The sequence below is a fragment of the Hyalella azteca genome, unplaced genomic scaffold, assembly GCF_000764305.2.
Source record: "Hyalella azteca isolate HAZT.00-mixed unplaced genomic scaffold, Hazt_2.0.2 contig3354, whole genome shotgun sequence".
Lineage (NCBI taxonomy): Eukaryota > Metazoa > Arthropoda > Malacostraca > Amphipoda > Hyalellidae > Hyalella > Hyalella azteca.
This window is the reverse complement of record NW_025933605.1, coordinates 305,320-326,699: the sequence shown is the minus strand read 5'-3', so window position 1 is coordinate 326,699 and position 21,380 is coordinate 305,320. Positions and strand designations below refer to the sequence as shown.

The following is a 21,380-nucleotide window of genomic DNA, read 5'->3' as shown; positions in this document are numbered from 1 at the left end:
CACGAGCTTGTGTGTCATTGTCAGCGTTTTGTGACGCAGCTCACGTTCAAGAAAACTCAGGCAACCAACAGTTCAACTGCATTTTCAGGGCACGGCGTTGACAAGCAGAGGCTAGAAAAGAGCAGGAGGTTTTGACAAGAAGGCACTTAGAATAGAGCAGAATGTTTTGACAAGCTGAAATTCGTGATCGAATAAGACTTGGAATGGAGCTTGAGGCTTTGACAAGTAGCCTTAGACTGGAGCAGGATGCAGTAATATAGAGTAAGGTTGGAAGAAGAGGCGACTGCTAGAGGCGATTCAGAGTAAATATTCGCACGCTACAAAAAACTGCCGCTGGAGGAGGTAACTCGATAACACAGGTCACCAAACGATTAAAAAATTCTGCTAAAATCAATGCTCATTAGTAACTGCAGACTTATTGAACCGCATGAGCTGCGGCCGCCGACTTGAAATAGGTACGTAATAACGCAGACTTGGGCGTAAATAAGTTAATCATAGAAAATGTCTGGAACGATTATAAAGCTCGCTGGTAATTTGCAGTCGCAGTATGTATGTAGCTAGCTCTGGAGAAACGCTTTCATTATCGCGGTTTAGGCCTAATCCTTCTGGGCTTCTTTAAGAAAATGTACTCTAGATTGTGAGGTGAGATTACAACCTAAGTGAGCAGTGCCTCATCGACAGAAAATCGTTGGCAATTAAGTTATGGGGATAATTAATTATTCAGTTGCCATTATTTCATCAAATCATAGCAGGAACATTCCCAACATCCTCTCGCTGGTCTCTTATGTGATCGAATCTGCAAGCCATAACATCATTAACATCACAAAGGCATAAAACCTTGACTTGCTGATGCCGGACAAAGAAGCTGTGGAGTGCGTGATTTTTTTTCATATAGTAAAGCTGTAGAAGAAAGCTATCCATGAAAGAATGTGCCAAATAAAAATGAAAATTTTGGAAACCATTGCCTGGAGACGAGTCTTCCAGGAGCGTGGACCTCAGCAGCAACGTACCGCTTTACACTGTACAGAAGGCACTGAATCTAAGCGCCCGTACAGTCGTGGTCCTCGGAAGCTGTCGTCTCCTTGCTAGGCATGAGCACAGTGATGGCGAGTTCACACCAACGCGACTGTACTGTATCGGAGGCCTGCCCTCCATTGACAACCTATGCGACAGATTTTCGTTTCAACTCTTTTGCACCAAAGACATTGGCGGAGTCTCGACACTGCATCTTGAAAATTCTTGCCTCGATTGTAAATTCTCCGATTTCGCAATTTATCGTAAGGGTCCGGTTCGAGGACGCAATAAAGCAAGCACAGCTTCCGACAAACGTCGTCTGACAATTGAGACGTACAACGTAAAAGTTACAAAAAATTGCGACAACCTTCGACCTTGTGGCGACCGTTAACGAGGCTACAGCAGAGCTGCAGGCTTGGCAGCATTCACAGCGCGCACGATAGCATCATGCACGGAATATTCGCACTGCACACACAACAAACACTTCGCAAGCAACATTTATATAGCACCCCCACGACATGCTGTACGGACAACACAACTTGCACTGCTCACACAGCCCTCATAGTACAAGCAGTAAACATCTCCAACACAGCACACACAGCCCACACAGTCAACACAGCACACACAACCCGCTAAGGAAATGTCTGGTAGCAACAGCCGCTGCTCTATGGCCGTCAATGTATCACTGGAAAGAACGTCGCGATCTGTGCTGATCTCGAGCATCGGCTGGTGATTCGCATAAGGAGGCACAAAGGTCTCGGACTGCAAAGAAATAAGTAATACATGGATACGATTCATGAAAACGCCTAGGACCTGTTGAACATTTATCACAGTTTGATTGTTTTCGCTGAGAAAGCAAGCGAACAATTAACGTTTGAGTTAGAATTGTGCATTTCTTCAGCCCGAATAGCTAATACATATCGCATTTCGAGGATACTAGTATCTGTATCAAACAATAGATTGCTTTTCTATTAGAATAACATCTGACTTCAACACTAAAAAATTGTGCAAAAAAAATCAAAATGCTGCAGTAAAATATAAATAAAAATTACGAGTAAAGCGATAGGATAGTATTGTTTAGAAATCTACCATGTGTGTGCAATGGTCTACAGAAACGTGCCGGGGGGTGACATTACCAAACTGTCAACGCAATTAACGTCAAAATAACAGCAATTTTTCCAAGTGATGTGTCAACCAAATTCTCAGAATTAAATTGAGCATATCTATAATCCATAATTCATACGTCACCGACACAGAACGTTTGATTACCTCGAGAATGATTGAGTTTGCAGCTCACGTAGCACCGTTACTAGCTGCAGCGTCGCAACGTAGAGGGCAAAAATACGCGCACGGTGCATTGCGGAGACGTGGGAACAACTACTGCTAATGTAGCAGAACAAGATGAAGGAAATGGTCTTGGTATATTGCAACGGCACTGTTAATTTATTATATCCAATCGTTTGTTGTTAATATCATAATTGTTACATGTGTACCGTTTATATATAATTATCTGACAAGATGAAATAAAGACCAAAACAGATTATCCAACAACAAGTAACAACAAAAAACAGCCAACAGAATAACTGCCTTCAGAAGTTCTTACATCGGATACGATAAGTTCTAACAACGGCAAAAACGAAGGAAAATAACGGCCAGGAGGAGTAGAAACAATGGCCATTAGAGGTATAGGGAACTGCAAGATGGAGAACCACCAACGGCGGATAAGAGAAAAACAAATAAAGGCCATAAGATTAACCAAAAAATAGCCTGGACAATAAAATATCACGGTCAGACGAATGAAATAACATAGCCATGAGATTAAATAACGCTAAGAGAATAAAATATTAGCAGGGCTAGGCATATAACGAACTACGGAAAGGAGAATAGCAAACAGCGACCAAGATAATTGCACACGAAAGCCGGAAGAATAACAAACAATGGCCGGGAGAAGAATAAGCAACCATGAGAAGAACAAACAATAATGCGAAAAACAAACAACCAGCAGATAAACAAACAACCAGGAGAATAACAAACAACAACTAGGAAAACAATGGCCAGGAGAAAAATAAGCAACGCTCGGAATAAGAACAAACAATGACCAGGAGAAGAACAAACAACGGCCATGAGAATAACAAACAACAGCAGGAGAAGAAAAAACAGTCATGAGAAGAACAAACAACGGCCATGAGAAGAACTAACAACAGCAGGAGAAGAACAAACAACAGCAGGAGAAGAACAAACAACAGCCAGGAGAACAAATGAGGACGTGAACCAAGTAGGCTCAGGACCCGAGGACGTGAACCAAGTAGGCTCAGAACCCGAGGACGTGAACCAAGTAGGCTCATGACCCGAGGACGTGAACCAAGTAGGCTCAAGACCCGAGGACGTGAACCAAGTAGGCTCAGAACCCGAGGACGTGAACCAAAAAGACTCAGAAGCATAGAGCGCACCGGCTCGTACGATTATTAAGAAGATGTTATAAGTCATGTAACCCTTTAAGGATAGAACATTCATCAAACGCTGGACGTTAAGCAATGGTCAACTAACGCTGAGCGTAAAGCAATAGTAATGGAACGCTGAACGTGAAGCAATAGTCATCGAACGCTGAATGTGACCAATAGTAATTGAACTCTGAACGTAAAACAATAGTCAACGAACGCTGGATAAACATGAGCTCGTTGACTCGTCCAGAATCCAGATCTGCCAAGAGCGTTTCCGTGCAGCGGCGACCATGACGCAGAGGTGAGTCATGCATTCGTCATGCGTTGTCTCGTAAAATAGCCGGATCTATACACTCCATTTATCCATAGGTTTATCATATAGAATTATCTAACAGGGATAAATATTTACAGCGTAATAACCTCGACAGATACAAACAAATCTAAGAAATTGTCATCGTTCTGTACTTTGGTAGGTAGAATAGGCAAAAATACGTTACAGTGAGGCAAGAAAAATTCGCGTCGATTAGCTTGTAAAAATGTTCATGATAAGAAGACAGATGTGATTCACTCGGTGAGCAAAACTTCAAAGGAAGAAAAATTCGATCATGTGGCAGTACATTGCCAACTTTACGTGCCTTCTCATCCTCTGAAATCAAGTGGTGTGCTGTGCTGCGATACAAGTTAGACGAACCAACATAGTGCGTCTCAATGAACATAGGCAAGAGGAAGTCGTATGTCGCAATGAAATAGGTAAATGGACGCTGGGTGTCTCACTGAAATGGGCAAATGGATGCTGTACCTCAAGGTAATGGGCAAATGGATGCTGCGCCTCAAGGTAATGGGCAAATGGATGCTGCGCCTCAAGGTAATGGNGCAAATAGAAGTCGTGCCTCGAGGTAATGGGCAAATAGAAGTCGTGCCTCAATGTAATGGGCAAATGGAAGTCGTGCCTCAATGTAATGGGCAAATAGAAGTCGTGCCTCAATGTAATGGGCAAATGGACGTTGTGCCTCAATGTAATGGGCAAATGGAAGTCTTGCCTCAAGGTAATGGGCAAATTGAAGTCGTGCCTCAAGGTAATGGGCAAATAGAAGTCGTGCCTCAATGTAATGGGCAAATAGAAGTCGTGCCTCAATAGCCCCTGAATACGATAACGATAGTTCAATCTCGTGTTCATATTAGAGACATTAAGTAACTTTCTCATCCATATTTACTGAAGTGAGAAGTAACTGTCCTGCTAAAACATCGCTAGGACTTCAAATGAGAATTCATGCAAGTTTACATTGCAGGGAACCAATAAGAATACTAGAATAAATTTTCAGATTGCAGTAAACCAATTCGGATATGTATAATAATACATACAATTGTTAGAATAGCAATCCGCGCTAAGGATGTTAAAAAATACATGCCAAGAGTGAGACGATAATTATATTAGAATGCATGGATAGATTGCAGTGAACCACTAAGAATTTGGAATAAATGTTTAGATTGCAGTCAGCATATAAGTGTACTAGAATATATGGACACAAGAGCCGTGAGCGCGCCTCAGCAAGGACGACGATTAAATTCGTGAATAAGCAGCAGTCCTTTACAAGAGGTCACTGCATGAGGCGGCCATACAATGACCGCCGATACGCCGACCAAGAATCCTGCAGAGATACTGACCGTGGGCGTCGATGAGAGCCAGAGACATGCTGGCTGCAGGTCACTTCAGGAGTTTGCTCCGGAGGGCTGAGTTGAATGCAACGACGGTCATCTTGCTGCTGGCAGATCACCAGTTCGACGGATGATTCACTAACATCACAATTTGCTTTGTCACGGAATTTGGCAAAATTGTAACTTCAAAACTAGAAAGATATTTTGAACCAATTCACAAATTTAAAATATTTTATTTAAGGAAGCTCAAGTCATACGATGTTCTAAGAGGGAACTATAATAATGATCGGTAAATTCGCAATTTATAGCGCAGTAAAAAACGATATTTAACAGCATTCAACAGACTTCGGTCGTTATTCAGACAACACAAGACAAAACAAGAGGCTGATGTTGAGGTTTCGCTTCAAAGAGCTTCGGCTCCTGCACTGAACCGAAAACTTATCACTCCACGTGTTTACAATAACGTCACTCCACGCATTTATAATAATTTGTTCTAATGTATTTACATTATAATTGTTTGTTCAATAAATATTTTACCTTACTAATGAAACACAGAACAAAAAGGAGATGATATAGTAGCGTTGTTTGTTGTAAATTGTTGTTAATTATCATATTCTAATATATTAAGTGTTTACATGAAGAGGCTGTAGAGCCAAAAGTCACACTCTAGCTAATTGCGTGCACTTCACGGTGTCCAGAAACACAGAGACTGCAAACAATCCAATTTAAAAACAAAATTTCGATAAATTTTCAGAATAAAATACTTTGTTTATGAACGAATCTCAACAATACCCGTTAAATAGACCAGCAACCACTCCTACTTCCCTTAATAAACAAAATCCCAAACTAATTCTTGCACGTAACACTGATATTTTAAAGACTCAATCGACCTTATATCAATCGACCTTATTATATTCCTTATATTTTAAAAAGTAAATCGTTCGTTGCTTTTTACTCAGGATGGATGCATATTGCACCCCCAAATCATTCCTGTGCACTAATCGTGTCTACTGGAAAGCCACGTTACGATTCAATCCCCAACTGATCTCTAATTCCAAAGATGCCCTTAATTATAATTTGTAATAACTGCAGAATTGCTATTCTAAAGAATAGATTTATTACTTAATTCAACTCTTGCATTATGGTGCAAATGTGCGGTCCATGGAGGGAAACATGTTCATGAATGATGCTTATAACACAAATAATCTTGTAAATACAAGGTACAGGGTGAACCAGAATTAAGTAACCCTTTTAATTTGTTAATAAATAAAAAACTAAGAACGTTATGAAGATGAAACTTGTTTTATTTAAAAGAAGAACATTTTTATGGTAATATTGTATCCTAGTTTTTTAGCGAATCATGATGAAAATTTAAGGCTTGATAATTAAACACAAATTTAGCAAGCTATACAGGATAATGACGTAACTATGATACAATATTACCATAAAAATGTTCTTCTTTTAAATAAAACAAGTTTCAACTTCATAACGTTCTTAGTTTTTTATTTATTAACAAATTAAATTGTTACTTAATTCTGGTTCACCCTGTAGTTATAAAATCAATTTCTTTATAATACCTAATATCTCGCACGAGACTTTGAACGAGCGTCAAGTTTGGACGAAAAAAAAAGGTTTCGTGAAAGGCTCCCAGCTTCGCTTCTTGCACACAAGCAACTGCCTCTCGACTAGTGAGTGGATTAACTAGTGCGCGTAGAACCGGAATTAGTAAAGTGAGTCGAGTAACTGGGATACGCAATTAAAGTGAGTGGATTAGATGAGTGTGGGGTCCTGGTGCTATTAGGAGACGAAGGAGGTAGCAGAATGGATGGTCCGTTCCAAGGTCTCCCACTTGGCGCACGCAGCCTTGAGCGGCCCGCGCCTTGCAGAGCGACGCGAAACTTATGTTGTGGTCGAGGCTGCGTTCTGGCATCAGCGCTTGCCTTCATTTTTATGGTTGTGGGTGTGAACTGCCAACGCTGGTCTTCTGTTGTGTGTGTTTTCAATGCTGGTCTTCTTTTGCGTTTGTGCACTGCTAACGCTGGGCTTCTGTAGCGTTTTTGTGCAGCCAACGTTGGGCTTCTGTTGCGTTTGTGAGCTGCCAAAGTTGGTCTTCAGCTGCGCTTTTGTGTAGCCAACGCTGGGCTACTGTTGCGTGCGTGTTCCAAACGTTGGTCTTCTGTTGCGTTTTAGAGCAACCAACGCTGGGCTACTGTTGCGTTTGCGTGCTGCCAACACTGGATTTTTGTTGCGTTTGTATGCTGTCAATGCTGTTGTTCTGTTGTGGTTGAGTGATGTCACCGCTGTTGTTCTGTTGTGGTTGAGTGATGTCACCGCTGTTGTTCTGTTGTGGTTGAGTGATGCCACCGCTGTTGTTCTGTTGTGGTTGAGTGATGTCACCGCTGTTGTTCTGTTGTGGTTGAGTGATATCACCGCTGCTATTATTTTATGATAGAGTTTGTGTATACATATCAATCGTTTAAATAATATTGTGTCATCAGTTATTTAGTAAATGTGCAAATAATACTGTTACGACTGTTACGTGACATGAGCAATGGCCACACGTACCATTAATATTGAGACACCTGTTTTGTGCCATCACAATTGTAAATACAATTAAGCGGCACACGTATCTATATTATTGAGACACCTGTTTCGTGAGTGACATTTCTGTATCGCGCAAGTCACTCATGGTTAGCGTTTGATTTAATCTTAAGACAATTCTCATGGAGTTCGGAAATGTAGCTCGCAAAGTTCACTCACAAACCACAAGAAGATTGTGGGCGTAAGAATTACGGGTGCGAGGAGCAGCTTCCTAAATTCTTAATTTGTGTCCACATGGAAATTAATTTGAAGTTGGTGGTAAATTTGTTCTGTCCAAATTTGAAGGCATGGGAAAAACTCACTTTTGCATTTTGTGAACATTCAGGAAGTAGTAATGATTCTGAAATTTCTCGTCACAACACGTATTGTCACTATAGAAGTAAGTAAGCTATCGTGAAAAGTAAGCCACACATGACATTTCGATCTGATCCCAAACGCAAGTCGCATCATTTTATTACGAGCCCGAAAATTACTAAGATCTTAAGCAGGTTAAGTGTTCCTTTATCGTCAAAAGTTATAAAATTACTAAGATCTTAAGCAGGTTAAGTGGTCCTTTATCGTCAAAAGTTGAATCGAGATACGGGTTTTTTCCTGCACGATCACATTCCAGGCACGCAAGGCAAGCGAAGAGCTGTGACGACGTACACTCCCCACAACAGCTCATAGGCAACTGAAGTGAGCTAGTGAATGAGCCGTGAATCGTCGTTCCCGTCCTGCGGCACCCAAGTCCCAACGCAACTCAACGGACTCAGATGTTTCCTGGCTAAACTTGGGACACGGAGCCTCCCTGATCATACAGAGATACCGACATTGACAAGGTTAAATTCCAGTTTAGAATTTCAAATGAATCATACTTAATTGGGGCAGTGGCTTGAACAGGCATCGCTGGAACATATTATGGAGACGGTTTTGCTTGCGAGTAATTCAATTTATCTGTAGCATATTATCAAGTCCGTAGCATCGTAGCAGAAAGCAATACCATGTAGTGCGTGGTAAGACAATAGGCAAGACAGACGTGTATAATTTCCTGAGCAAATAATAAGAAGCAAGACGACCTCGACAAGCTGCGGATCAAACGCTTCACGCAGCCCCAAGGTCGGCCTTGATTAAATAATGCGTGTTTTCCTAGTAACAGGTTAACTCTGGTAACACGTAAATAAAATACAGTCAGTATTCGTAAATATACAGTCAGTAAATAAAAATACAGTCAGTATAATACAGTCGTGCCCGAAAAAATTGTTCCAGAGAATCGAAAGTAGGCAATAACGGCACAAAGTTCGTTCCAGAGGGCCACGTTAATTAGAATAATAATTAAAAGGCAGGCCGCTGCGTGTGGTAGCGCGGGCGGTCAGGTGGCGGTAATTACGTCTACGTTACAAGAGGACAGGAAGACTGAACGCGAGAAAGACGATAACGAGACGAAGGTGACCCTGTTGAGAACGCAGGTGGTGACCGTCATTGAAATCACTGTCACAATGAAGCTCATTGCAAAATTTTCGATCCTCGCATATCTTCATCGCATGAAACGAACTGACCGTGTCCGTTAGACCGGCGATCTTAATATAAATTGCGATGGTGGTAGAACTTACGATCGTCGTGGAACACACGATAATAATAGAACATAAGATAATCGTAGAGCCTACGATCATCGTAGAGCCGACGATCATCGTAGAGCCAACGATCGTCGTAGAACCTACGATCATCGTAAAGCCTGCGATCATCGTAGGAATGGGCGGGAAGGCATGTCAGGTCACGGCATGGGAAAGTGTCTCGCTCCTCTCTTACTTTCGAACGGAATAGCAAAAAAGAAAGATGTCTGTGTATGCACAAAGGAGTTGCAGTAAAAGTGATGCGACAAGACATGGCATAACCTGAGGATACGACAGGCACTTACGTCAGCAGTATATGTTCCGTATGGTCAGCCGTAACGCTGCGTTATATCATTGTTAACCAAAATGCAAAATAAAATAACTTCCTGCGTGTTAAATCTAATCAAATACTATAGGATGAAAAACACTATAACTTTCTTATCGCACCTTCATCAATGATATAAACCGTGCATGACTGGTAGTGGAAATGAGGACGTCGAATAAATTGTATAGGCAGTTAATTTCACGCAAACTGTTTCAAAAATAAAAGCCTAAAAATTTAAGTCGAGGATAAAGTTGTGGCAAAAACTTCATCGAAGTGATTCATTTGTTACAGGGTGAGTGAATCTGTACCGGTCATCAAGGGTTACATTACATTACATTTGTAACCACACCAAGTTCAATTGTAACGTTGTAAAATTATTCAGACTGACGAGGGTTAGTGAGCATCGCAGTATTAAAGTGAAGATGAATGAGTCAGCATCGGTAATATAACGATTAAATTAAGACTCTGATAATCCTAGCACATGAATTCAGACATGAATAAGAAGTATGCATGGGTACTGAAAAATTCATGTTTGAAAAAGTGTACGCATCTGGGGCAGGTGCAGTCAGGAGTGAATAATAATTAATTCAGTTACGCATAACTTTAGACGCTATAATGATAATTCAGTTACGCATAACTTTAGACGCTTTAATGATAATTAAGGTACGTATAACTTTAGACGCTTTAATGATAATTAAGGTACGTATAACTTTAGACGCTTTAATGATAATTCAGTTACCTATAACTTTAGACGCTTTAATTATAATTCAGGTACATATAATTTTAGACGCTTCAATGATAGTTCAGGTAGACTTTAGAGGCCGCATGTTGGCATGGAAAGTATAAGGTTGACAGCCAAGTCAGGTCCGTGCAGTATTATAAATTAGAAGGTTAACGCCTAAGGCATAAAGAGCTCGGAGCGCCACGCAGATCATGACCAGGAAGCATGGCGCGTGTCAAGGATGTCCGCGAGATTTTAACTACAGCGTCTTAGGGGTAATCTATTTTAATATAACTACGACACCTCCTGCACTATCCTCATTAAGGTGCAGCTGTTAATTAAGTTTATTACTTCGTGAGGAGGACGAAAAATTTATGGCATCGTCACGACTTTAATGCTTGACGATCGCTCCGCCGAGGCTCGAGCGCTGATTGTTGCGTCCCGTGGGGCGACGTAAAAAATATCTCAAATGTTTATGAAATGAAGCACCCTCAAATGATGCATAATGAGGCAGGGAGAACAAGCATGATATTGTTAGTAGGATTGTTATACAGCTTAATGTGGAGGTAATACGAGACTACTAGAAGCACAATAAAATCCTAATAAGGATTTCATTGGGCATCAACACATGCACTGGCGTGCATTGATGAGGGAACCAATACATTAATATATCACAACAGGACCACAAATAGACTCTAATTAAGTATAAAAGAAGTGTGAAAGAAGCAAAATAAGATCTTAATAGGGATAAAATACGGGCATAATAAAAGTACAATTAGATTCAAATAAGAACATGGTAGAAGCGCTATAAAGCACAAAAATATTCTAATAAGTTCATAATAGGAGCTTAAAAGGAGCATGAAAATATAATAAAAAAATGCTCACCTGAGACGCGTGGATAGATGGTAGCTTGTACTTCACGAGGGGAGAGTGTCCGGAGGGGGGGGAGAGTGCCCTCGCTTCATGGGGGGAGAGTGCCCTCGCTTCATGGGGGGAGAGTGCTCTCGCTTCATGGGGGGAGAGTGCCCTCGCTTCATGGGGAGAGAGTGCCCTCGCTTCATGAGGGGAGAGTGCCCTCGCTTCATGAGGGGATGGGGGAGAGTGCCCTCGCTTCATGGGGGGAGAGTGCCCTCGCTTCATGGGGGGATAGTGCTCTCGCTTCATGGGGGGAGAGTGCCCTCGCTTCATGGGGAGAGAGTGCCCTCGCTTCATGAGGGGAGAGTGCCCTCGCTTCATGAGGGGAGAGTGCCCTCGCTTCATGGGGGGAGAGTGCATTCGCTGACCAGCGAGGGCTGCCTCGCGCTCCCGTGTCACGAAGCATGCTTGTTTGCCTCCGTTTCTTTTATTCAATCACAGTATGGATGATATTCGGAAATTGGTTCTTACAGGATTTAATTCATCTTACTCGGCGCTCGAAGTATTTCAGAGAATGTGTGAAGGCTTTTCAGTAAATGTTTGGCGTTAAAGTTTTTCTTCAAAACATTCAGTGCTTTTATTAATTGTGAATCAAGGTAGGTAATGAATACGGGAGCATCGAGCACATGAAAGAAGAATTTAATCAAAAAATTCGGGAGATGTTTGGCTCTTCAATGTTTATTCGTGGAAATGAGCAACAATCTCCATACTCTCCGGCGGAGAGATTCATCAGCTGGTCTTGATGAGGGATTCAACAGCTGCGCTGGCATGCATTGATGGGGGCATCAATGCATCTAATATATCGACACATCAAGTTGTTCTCTGCGCACCCGCGGTCAGCGTTTGGGGCTCCGCTTATCCCGACGGATTACCGATCAGCTATATATATGAGATACCCAAGTTCTCAATACTTGCTCTAGTATCAGATTTGTACCACCAAAAAATAATACGAGCATTTTCTCTCGTTTTCCGATCAATCGAACAAAGTTTATAAAATGGGCAAAATTGTATTAAGAAGAAAATTAAGAACTTTGCACACAGGAAGAAACCAACAAAACAAAAACACGAAACAAACATAAGCAATTTAGTTATCTCGGTTCTCACCTCCGAGATAAGACTTATTCCGCTTAAGACAACTGGTTACTATTATTGTAATTCTATTCTTACCAAAACAGTCTTCGACTTAGTCCGTAGAAGTCAAATGAAGCTTGACTGTAAGGGATTTTGCAGGACGCGTTGCCAAGACCCAACAAAATAGTACAACCCACCTGGACGCGGAGTCTCAGTGTCGTTTCCAACTACGAGTAGTACTTGTGATGAGTACAAGAGTGCAGTGGCTGCATTATTAGAGGAAGTCAAATATAATGGCAGGAGATATAAATGAAATGATGAGGAAATAAATAATGTGAATGTGCCGTTGATAGGTAGATATTAAGTGCCCTAGAACGATGATGATCTCTGCTATTTTTTAATTTAGAAAACAATAATGTGCGATGTCCTTAATTTAACAATTTTCTAATGACTTGAATAATTAGTGGATGAAGTACTTACGGTAACGGCGCCTGTATCTGCCGACCTCTCTCTCAGCCCTTTGCCTGGCGTCAAGTTTGTACTTCTGTTTCCTGGACGGCCTCATCTTGCTCCTCACGACGCACTCGGCCACGTAGGCTTCGTTCTCAGCGCCGTCGAACTCGAACGCCCCGTACAAAGCATCGGTCACGCCGGCTTGTTTGCGTTGTGGACTGCCGACAACGCCGGTCTTCTCGGTCTTAGTGCGACTTCTGGCAGATGTCGCGTTTCTGGAGTCGTTTGTGTGGCTCGGTGCCCGGTTTAGCTGGGCCTGCGCGGGTTTACTTTTGTTCCCGATCGCCGCGGAATCGGAGGACGTTTGTCGGTTTGCGGCGTGCGGCGCGTAGTTTTGATTAGTCACAAGCGTGTCGGTGGTCGCTGACACGTCGCGCACGCCCTGGCTCCAAGTTTTCCGCCAGCCTCGTGGTTGCGCGGCCCAGCGGTGAGTCCGGATTGGTACACGAACCCTTAAAAGAACTCATATTGCATTCAAAACGTATTTGTAGGAAAATTTCACAACTTTGAGCCACGTTCTCGCAGCTTAAATGGGGTCATGTATTTTCAGTATAAAGAATGTAAAGAAAGCCACACTTACAATAAAAAAATAGATTACGGTATTATGAATGCTTTAAATTACTCTGCGTCAAATGATGTTTTTGCATATATTCTAAGCCATTGTTCCTTTTTGACAATCATTCATAACCAAATTTTTACTGGAATGCAATACCTGCTATATTTCCGCGCACATTTACAATGTTGTGTCTAAGCGAATTACCAATCTATCCATCATGAGAACAATCAATTAAACGTGACACCATAATTCAATACAAAAGGATTAACTCAGCAAACGATTAAATCTGGAGACAACATTCCTAAAATCAGTGTCGAAAAAAGGCAGTAAAGTTCAGGGCAGTGTTGCTGTAGCCTCAAGAATGCCAGCTCAAGTCACGTCCACTGTTCCTGATTTGTAAGCAAAAGCGATTGCGCTCAACATCAGCAGGTAAGCAGTCTCCGAATCAAGCGTCTACGGTACATCAGGCAACAGGCATGCAGCATAAGGAAGACATGTTATTTTCAAGTTCTTATTGAGAGGGAAGTGCATTAAAAAACTTTATTTTAGAAATAAGTAAACTGAGCTGGTTTGATTCACACACTATTGAATCTAAATTAGTGGCTTACAAGCGTTGTCCTCGTCCAGATGGCGAACATGGGCAGTCTTCATCACTGTCGTCGTCAGACAAATCTTCCCACTCATCTTGGTCCGAGTAAACCGCGTCCTCCACAGCATTCTCCGAGCAAACGTCGCCGTAGAAAGCTTCATTAGTTCCTCTGCTGTTAGTGTCATGAGGATCGGGATCGTACCCGTAAGTGTGGAATCCAACTGGCAGAGGCGGACAGTCAGAAAGTGACAATCTTGGTTTCCGGGACTTTTTAATCTCGGTAACCGGTTGAGTGAACTCGACACCACCAGCGGCGCAGTAAAGATCGTTGCTAACGGCATTCGTGCCGTAAATACCATCGTTCATCTCGATCGTCAGGGGCTCCATATCAGTTACGTTAGTTCCGTCCAAGGGCAAGTCTTCCTCATTCGCAAGAAGAGATGAATCCGGAGCGGTTTGACATGATGCCTTCTTTGCAGCCTCTTTTTCAGAGCTTTTTTGCTTTCTGAGCTTACCTAACTCCCGGATTTTTCGACTCATGAAACCCAGTCGACTTTCTTTCACTTCATCGTTGTTTTTCAGAAACTTTTTCTTTTTCTCAGACGACTGCGAAGCCGATTCATCGTCCCGGGCGAGTGCAGCCTCCATCTTGGACCGCGTGAAGTAGCGGGAGGAATACGCCGAGTGGTACGACGATGCAGACGACCGCAGGGAGTCGCGGAGCCCCAGCGCCGGTGTTTCATCCAGTAGGGTTGGCGGTTGTACCGGTTGCACCGGTTGAAACGGTTGCATTTGTGATTGCGGTTGTGCCGGTTGCAGCGGTTGTACCGGTGTGAGTGGTTGAGTCTCGCTTCCGTGCATCGGGCTGATTCCTGCAGCGGGCTCACAAATTGAATTGATCGCAGTGCTCGGAGATGTCGTGGCCCCTGCGGGAAGGAACAACGTGAAACTTAGAGACATTCAGAAGCACGGCGTGCTAAGAGTGAATGGTAGAATCTATGATGCTTGGAGTATAAGGTTAGCAATAACGAGAAATTGTTATACTGAGGATCTGAAAGCAAAAATTCACACCTGCATTCATGAATACGTTGATAATAAAGAAAAGACAAAGAATACGACTAGGCAGGCATCGAAAATTAGCGGAATTTGTTCAGCAAAATGAAAGAAAAAAATATGATGATTGCTCCTACACTTTGGACTGAAATTATCAACTGTGATGTACTCGGCACAAATTTTTGGCAACTTGATACACGATTCGCCGCACTTATTAAATATATTATATTGGTATTATTATTTGTAGTAGTCCTCGGTTGACTGAAGCTTTCAGTGTCTATACACAGAAAACAAATAATTTGAATTTTTGCTCCCGTATCGTCTCTTATATTGATCCTAATTAATTTTTGATGAGACACAACAGATACCTTGACTGATGGCAATAGGTGACTGGGGCGTGGAAGCATTATCGGCCTGCTGTTGTGGGTCGAACTGGCGTGCGTCAGTCGCGTTGCCAACATGAGTGAGGGAGTACGAGAAAACTTCATGTGCATCCTCAACCTCTTCTTCATCGTCTGAGCCTGCGTCATAAGAAAATAATTAGAAATAATAACCAAGTGTCTTGAATGCAATTGACAGAAGAGTGTCATTTGCACAAAATTGTACCCATTAGACTGCTTACTTATTACTTAAATGTGGTTAATGATTTAACGTTGAGATGGTAAAAAGAAATTCTGAAAGATATTCGGGAATAGTAGTTTCTTTCATCGATAGGTATTAATTTTCGTGATAAATTACTGCAGTACATAATCTCATGATCGTTGCTGGGATAATTTTATCTTTTTGATTTGTTGATTCGGCAATTAAAAATGCCCGGTTGAAGATGCCTAGCAGTTCTAAATGACTCATTGGCACCAATTACATATGACGTCCAAATCAGATACATTATGGGCTGAACAAAGTTTTGTTAAATCCGTTAAGCAAGGATAAATATGTAGGTTGTAATTAACATGTTCTTAATGAATGAAAAGTTTATCTGAAAGCCGCACTATTAATTGGAATTACCTTCGAGAATTTCACCCTCTAGCTTGGGACTGTTTTCGGGCTCAGGAACTTCAGGAATGCTGGAAATGACGAGCGGTGTCGGCACCGTTACACTTGTTAGCCCAGGTGGACTGACAGGCTCGTAGGAGTGCGATGTTTGTGACATATTGTAGGTTATGTCATCATACAGGTAGCTGATGGAATCCAACTGGTCTTCTCTGACCACCGCCAGTTGAGCCGTTATAACTCCACCATCGCATTCGTCATATTGGCTAGACTCGGACCGAGCAGGAGGAGGATTGACCGGATCATATCCGCCGCCCGAAGATGGAGCCTTGATGGAATCATACCCAACACTTGAAGGTGCCCTTACGTCATCGTAACTACACGAAGATGACATCCGAACATCGTCGTAGCTCATTGCACTGAAACCACCGATTTCATCGTAGGCAGCGTTGGTGTGCGAATCGTCGCTGGTGCCGGCGTTTTGGAGTTCGGAATAGTTAGGACTCTCGTCCGATCGGAGGCGCATTCGGGGTAGAGACAAATCCCGTCTGATACGAGGCTGCCCGAACGATTTAATACCCGTAATTTTGCTGAAAGGTTGTCTTTCGTGAGTTTCGTTTTTAGCTGGCGTATCCCCAAAGCTGTGAGTCACTGATTTCCCGTCATTCCACAAGAACGAAGAATTTGGAACAATTCCGCGCTCTTCAAGCCTTGCGCGATTCTCTTTTATCTTATCAGGATCGGGTGCATATAAATTTTCGTAAATATTTTCAGCACTTCCTTTACTCTCATAACCATCGGCATCTTTATTTGGGTCATTTGGGTGGTCGCTGTCCGTAAGCCGCAGAACAATGCGAGCGCATTTGGGAGGTGATGGTATTGGAGTTTTTGGAGGAGGAGGGATGGAGGAAGTCGATCGTTGAGAGTTTGAAGCCTTGAGTTTCGTTGAGGATGGCTTCCGGCTGACAGATTCCGATTCTACTGTGCATACCGACGTGTCAGATAGTTTACGAGAATGTGAAGTTCTTACACTAGACGTCGGAGATCCGGTTATGGGGCTCTCTGTGCTGCTCTCGCTGATAGCGACACTTGGCTCTTTGGTTGTATCTTGTAGCAAAGATGATTTGTCAGACGAGTTTTTAGTTTTCTTTTTCTCCTTAGACCTCCCTCGGCTTTTGAAATTGAACAAGCCATAGCCATCATCTTTCTTTTCGGATGAATCGGGTTTGATTTTCTTGGAATCAAGCGGAGGGCTAATATCGCCTAGCTCACCTGCGCCTACACCACATTCTGTGGAGTTGGACTGCAATGCGATGTTCTCTGCATTAGGTTGATCATCGATAATAGCCTCTGCTGTGGTCTCTTCAAGAATCTGCACATCCACTGGGGTGAGTCCTTTGAATTTTTTGCGTTCTTGACTTTTTTCGCGCATTTTTTTAAATATCCAACTTTCATAAATTTTGCTATCTTTCTCCTTCTTTGGCTTCGTCCCGGTTTCTTTTTCATCTTTTACGTCATTTCTAGTCTCAATCGTCGTCGCATTCATCGTACTTTCGATGGTCTCCGCTAGTAACTTCTCCTCCGGCCTTTCTTTAGATTTGCTGCGCTTGAACCATCCCTCTTTCTCAGACAATTTATTCTCACGTCCATTTTCCTTCTTAAGGGAATCCTTTTCTTTTGTTTTTCGCACGGTATTCTTAACCACGGCTTTTAGGATAGAAGAATAAATCTTGTTTTCGTTGTCAGGTTCTTTGGGTAAACTTTGGGATTCTTTGTGAGATTCTTCACGTAAATTGGCTTCACTAGGTGACTGAATTTCCTTCTCTAGATCTAAAGTAGTGTCTTTCGATTCCTCAGCAGTCACCAAGGCACATTCTTCGAATTTTTTTTCGGCAAGTGCCTTGACAGTTTCAGTTCCAGCATTGCAGCTGCTACTTCGATCAATGTCGCTGTCTTCCGAGATGCTGCTACCAAGCACATCCAACGATTCTCGGTTTCCAGTGATAAGAACTTTCGGTAATTCGGTGTCTTGCGAAGAACACTCTGTCCCCTCATCACAAGAAAGATCAAAAGCTCCAAAAATTCCAATGGCTTTCAGCTCCTCAAAAACAACATCAACCGTCTTTACAACAAGTTTTGGAAAAATTTCATCCGTTGAGATCCCAGAGTCAAATGACTCACTCTTTTGATGACATAGACTGACTTCTGGAGCCTCACAATCCACTGATGAAGGATCAAAATTACTTCTAGAATTATGTTGTTGAGTACAATTTAGGACGTGTTTTGCAGATGAGCAATCAACTGATGGATCGAAATCGGTAACGTCATTTTTATTTTTTGCTTCAAGATTCACAGGATTTGATTGAGCATCTTCGGTTATGCTATATAGATTATTGGAGACTGGAGCAGCGAGATTCTGGCATAAAGCATCGAACATATTATTAATATCAACAACTGCAGCTGCACTTCCTTCATCTGGCGTTGCCTCCTCATGCTCAGTATCAGACTCGTCAGTTTCGCCTTTAAATTTACCAGAAGACAAAGCAGTTTCAATTTTTGCACATACTTTTTCCTCATCAGTTTTATTATCACCAGGAACACGTCCTATAGATGGGACTTTTTTGATATTGACTACCATAGGACGTCGAGATCTCGCAGTGCGACAATTTGATGACGAATCAGCATCTTGAGACAAGCCAGCGCAATTGCTAGCTTCAGAATCGTTCTGATTTCGACCTTCTCCTTGCGTCGTTTCGAGAGATTGAACTCGAGCGGTCCGCTTATTTTTCTGATTTTTAGTGCGGTATTTGCGTTTAAAACTGGCCCTAGGACTATGATAAACGCGACCCAGCTTACCATCTCTCAATGATACATGACCAAGTGGAATCTGAGTTTGTACTACACCGGAAGAACCACCTCCTTGGTTTTGAGATATTAAGGAATTGAACTTATTCGTTAGACTTTCCACAGTGCGGGGTTGAATTGTCACACTTAAACGGTACTCTTCCTTTCCCCCACTTTTGGAATCTCGTCTTCTCAATTTTACACCAGGTGTTTTGCTGGCGTTTTCAGCCTCTGCAGATTGAAAACTCTGCGCCACATTCTTAACAATTTTAGGCTTTACAGAATGAGTAAAACTGCCTTTTCTGATCACTTTTGAAGCTTTGAAGCTATCTACTTTCTTCACAACCCCTCCGAGTCTTTTTTCGGCATCTTTACGCGTTTTCCAGGCACCTTGGCCGATCTTTTTGGCAACAGGACCTTTTTCTCCGCATCCCCGGAAGGAAATTTTTCTGTAGTCTAATGAAAGACTATCAAGATTTTGGGGGGTTTCAAGAGGCCCATTTTTCTTTTTGTTAACTATGGCATATTCCGGAAAATATTGTAACAGTTCAGGAGACTTCAAGCAGAAGCGATGATCTCGATATTTCTTTTGCGATTCAAGCGACGACAGTCGGTCGTCAATGGCAACTTCATTGGGAGGAGATGTAGATGTTGACGACATTCCCGATGACGTTTTAGCTCTCTTAACTTCAGACTTCTTTTTCGAAGTTGACTTTCTTATTGATCTCCTTGAGAATTTTCCAGCTTCCTTCCACCTGGTGTCGGGAAGTGCCACTGGAACTCTCTCGCTATTTCCAGTAACCGAAATGTTTAAGCTGGTTTTCATGTTATTGCTAGAGATCAAAGTTATCGAATCGATGCTCAGATGCGGTCTGAGAATCCCAGAATCTTCTTCTACGTGAAAAATAGGTTCAGCTGTTTTTTCTCTGATGGCATAAATCTCACCATCATTGTAAATGAGTTTGAGTTCATCGTAGAGATCTTTGCTGTCATAATCGACATCTTTCAGATCACTGCATGACTTGCTAGCAAATTCAACGGATTCGTATGAAAAATTGTTTGCTTGATTTACGTGTCGTGATAGACTGTCAAGCGTAGAATATTTTTTCATGCAAGTCGATGACTTGGAAGGATGTTCCAACGTTTTTGATTTATTCATGTTCCTCGCATTGCAAGCTTCAGCGCCTATGTATTTTTGAGCACTTGAATGCTTCTGGTATTTGGCTATTCTTGACTTAACTAATGAATACTTCTTAGTGTCATTCTTACTATTTAACTTTGGACTTACTACACTTTTCTTCGTGATGCTTTCGGTTGCGTCGTTAACTTTTTCTTCTCGCTTGTGACTTGACTCACCGTTTGACTTTTTATCCTCACACAGAGAAGAATCGATGTGGCATACGACTTTCGTTTCATCCGAGGTGCCCTCAGATGATGAACCTCCTGTTGAATCGTCCTTTTCTTCGTCTTTCTTTTCTGGTTCATCTTCGTTTTCATCGCTGGGCAATAACTTGGCTTCTCCTTTAAGTTTCTTTCGTTTGCTTTTGTCGGGAGATTTCGATGCTTTGTTGCCGAAACCAAAAGTCGAGTAGAATGGAATTAAACTTCGCTTGGTTTTCTGTTTATGCATTTTTTCATCGAACTCCGCCTTGCTGGCTGCTTTATTTTCGCCGCCTGAGCTACTGAGTCCCAATGCCGTTCCGCCGTGATCATTTTCATGGGAAAGCGAACCATTGTTATTGGATTTCTGTGGATCATGATTAAGAATAGGCGAATCGGCGCTGACAGAGGCCTCTTCAGTCACCGGCGAACAGGACCCTACAGATGACATTGGTGCCAAAGATGATAAATTTTAAAGTCAAGGCCGAATTGCTGGTTTATTTCTCAAGACTTTTAATTCGCAGTCACTTTTCACTTATCCATTGTCTCTTCCAGTTGCCTTGTGAAGACTATGCCGTAACACGTCAGAAGTGTCAGCCAACATTGTAGAAGCAGTTGGCCGGTCAATGATGGAGATACTAGGCATTACATAACGTTTATAATACTGCAGATATATTTTAGAAGAAAATTAACAAGACCTTGTCTTCGTACTAAAAACGCAAACTAAAATCACGATTTTCTATACTGTGGATTGATGTGTTTTAAGAAACGATTGAAATAGAATGATAATCGCTAAATAATTATGGTTTAATTATTTAATTTAAATTAATTTTCATGTTCAATTTTCAAATTAAAGTGAAAAACTTTAATTGATAAATAGGTTAAAATAAGTGTAACTAAATATTTATGTTCACGAAATAAGGTGTTACGAATGAACGAAGACGTAGTTTTGCAAATTTGTCAACTCCGAAGCAACGAAGCAAGGACAAGTTACGTCAGGTGCCTTGCTGGGCTCTTCCGTCTTATGACAAGTTTGCTAAAAACGCGTGACTGAAAACTTGCCAGTCCGAGAAACTTTTAAAGTTTTCCTGTAAGGAAGCCCCCTCCAAAGTCGAAGTTGAG

At 42.0% G+C, this 21,380-nt stretch overlaps 1 protein-coding gene across 1 annotated transcript in view; it reads right to left on the bottom strand.

The window, feature by feature from the left end:
- Positions 1–21,058, bottom strand: part of LOC108669409 — a 55,514-nt gene extending 34,456 nt beyond the window's left edge. The window contains exons 1-4 of the mRNA XM_018156733.2: positions 16,050–21,058; positions 15,413–15,565; positions 14,011–14,917; positions 12,814–13,298 (exon numbers count right to left, since the gene is read on the bottom strand). Of these exons, the coding sequence (XP_018012222.1) occupies positions 12,814–13,298; positions 14,011–14,917; positions 15,413–15,565; positions 16,050–20,709 (6,205 nt within the window). The 5' untranslated portion in view covers positions 20,710–21,058. The remainder of the gene's footprint in view (positions 1–12,813; positions 13,299–14,010; positions 14,918–15,412; positions 15,566–16,049) is intronic.
- Positions 21,059–21,380: the final 322 nt, after the last annotated feature.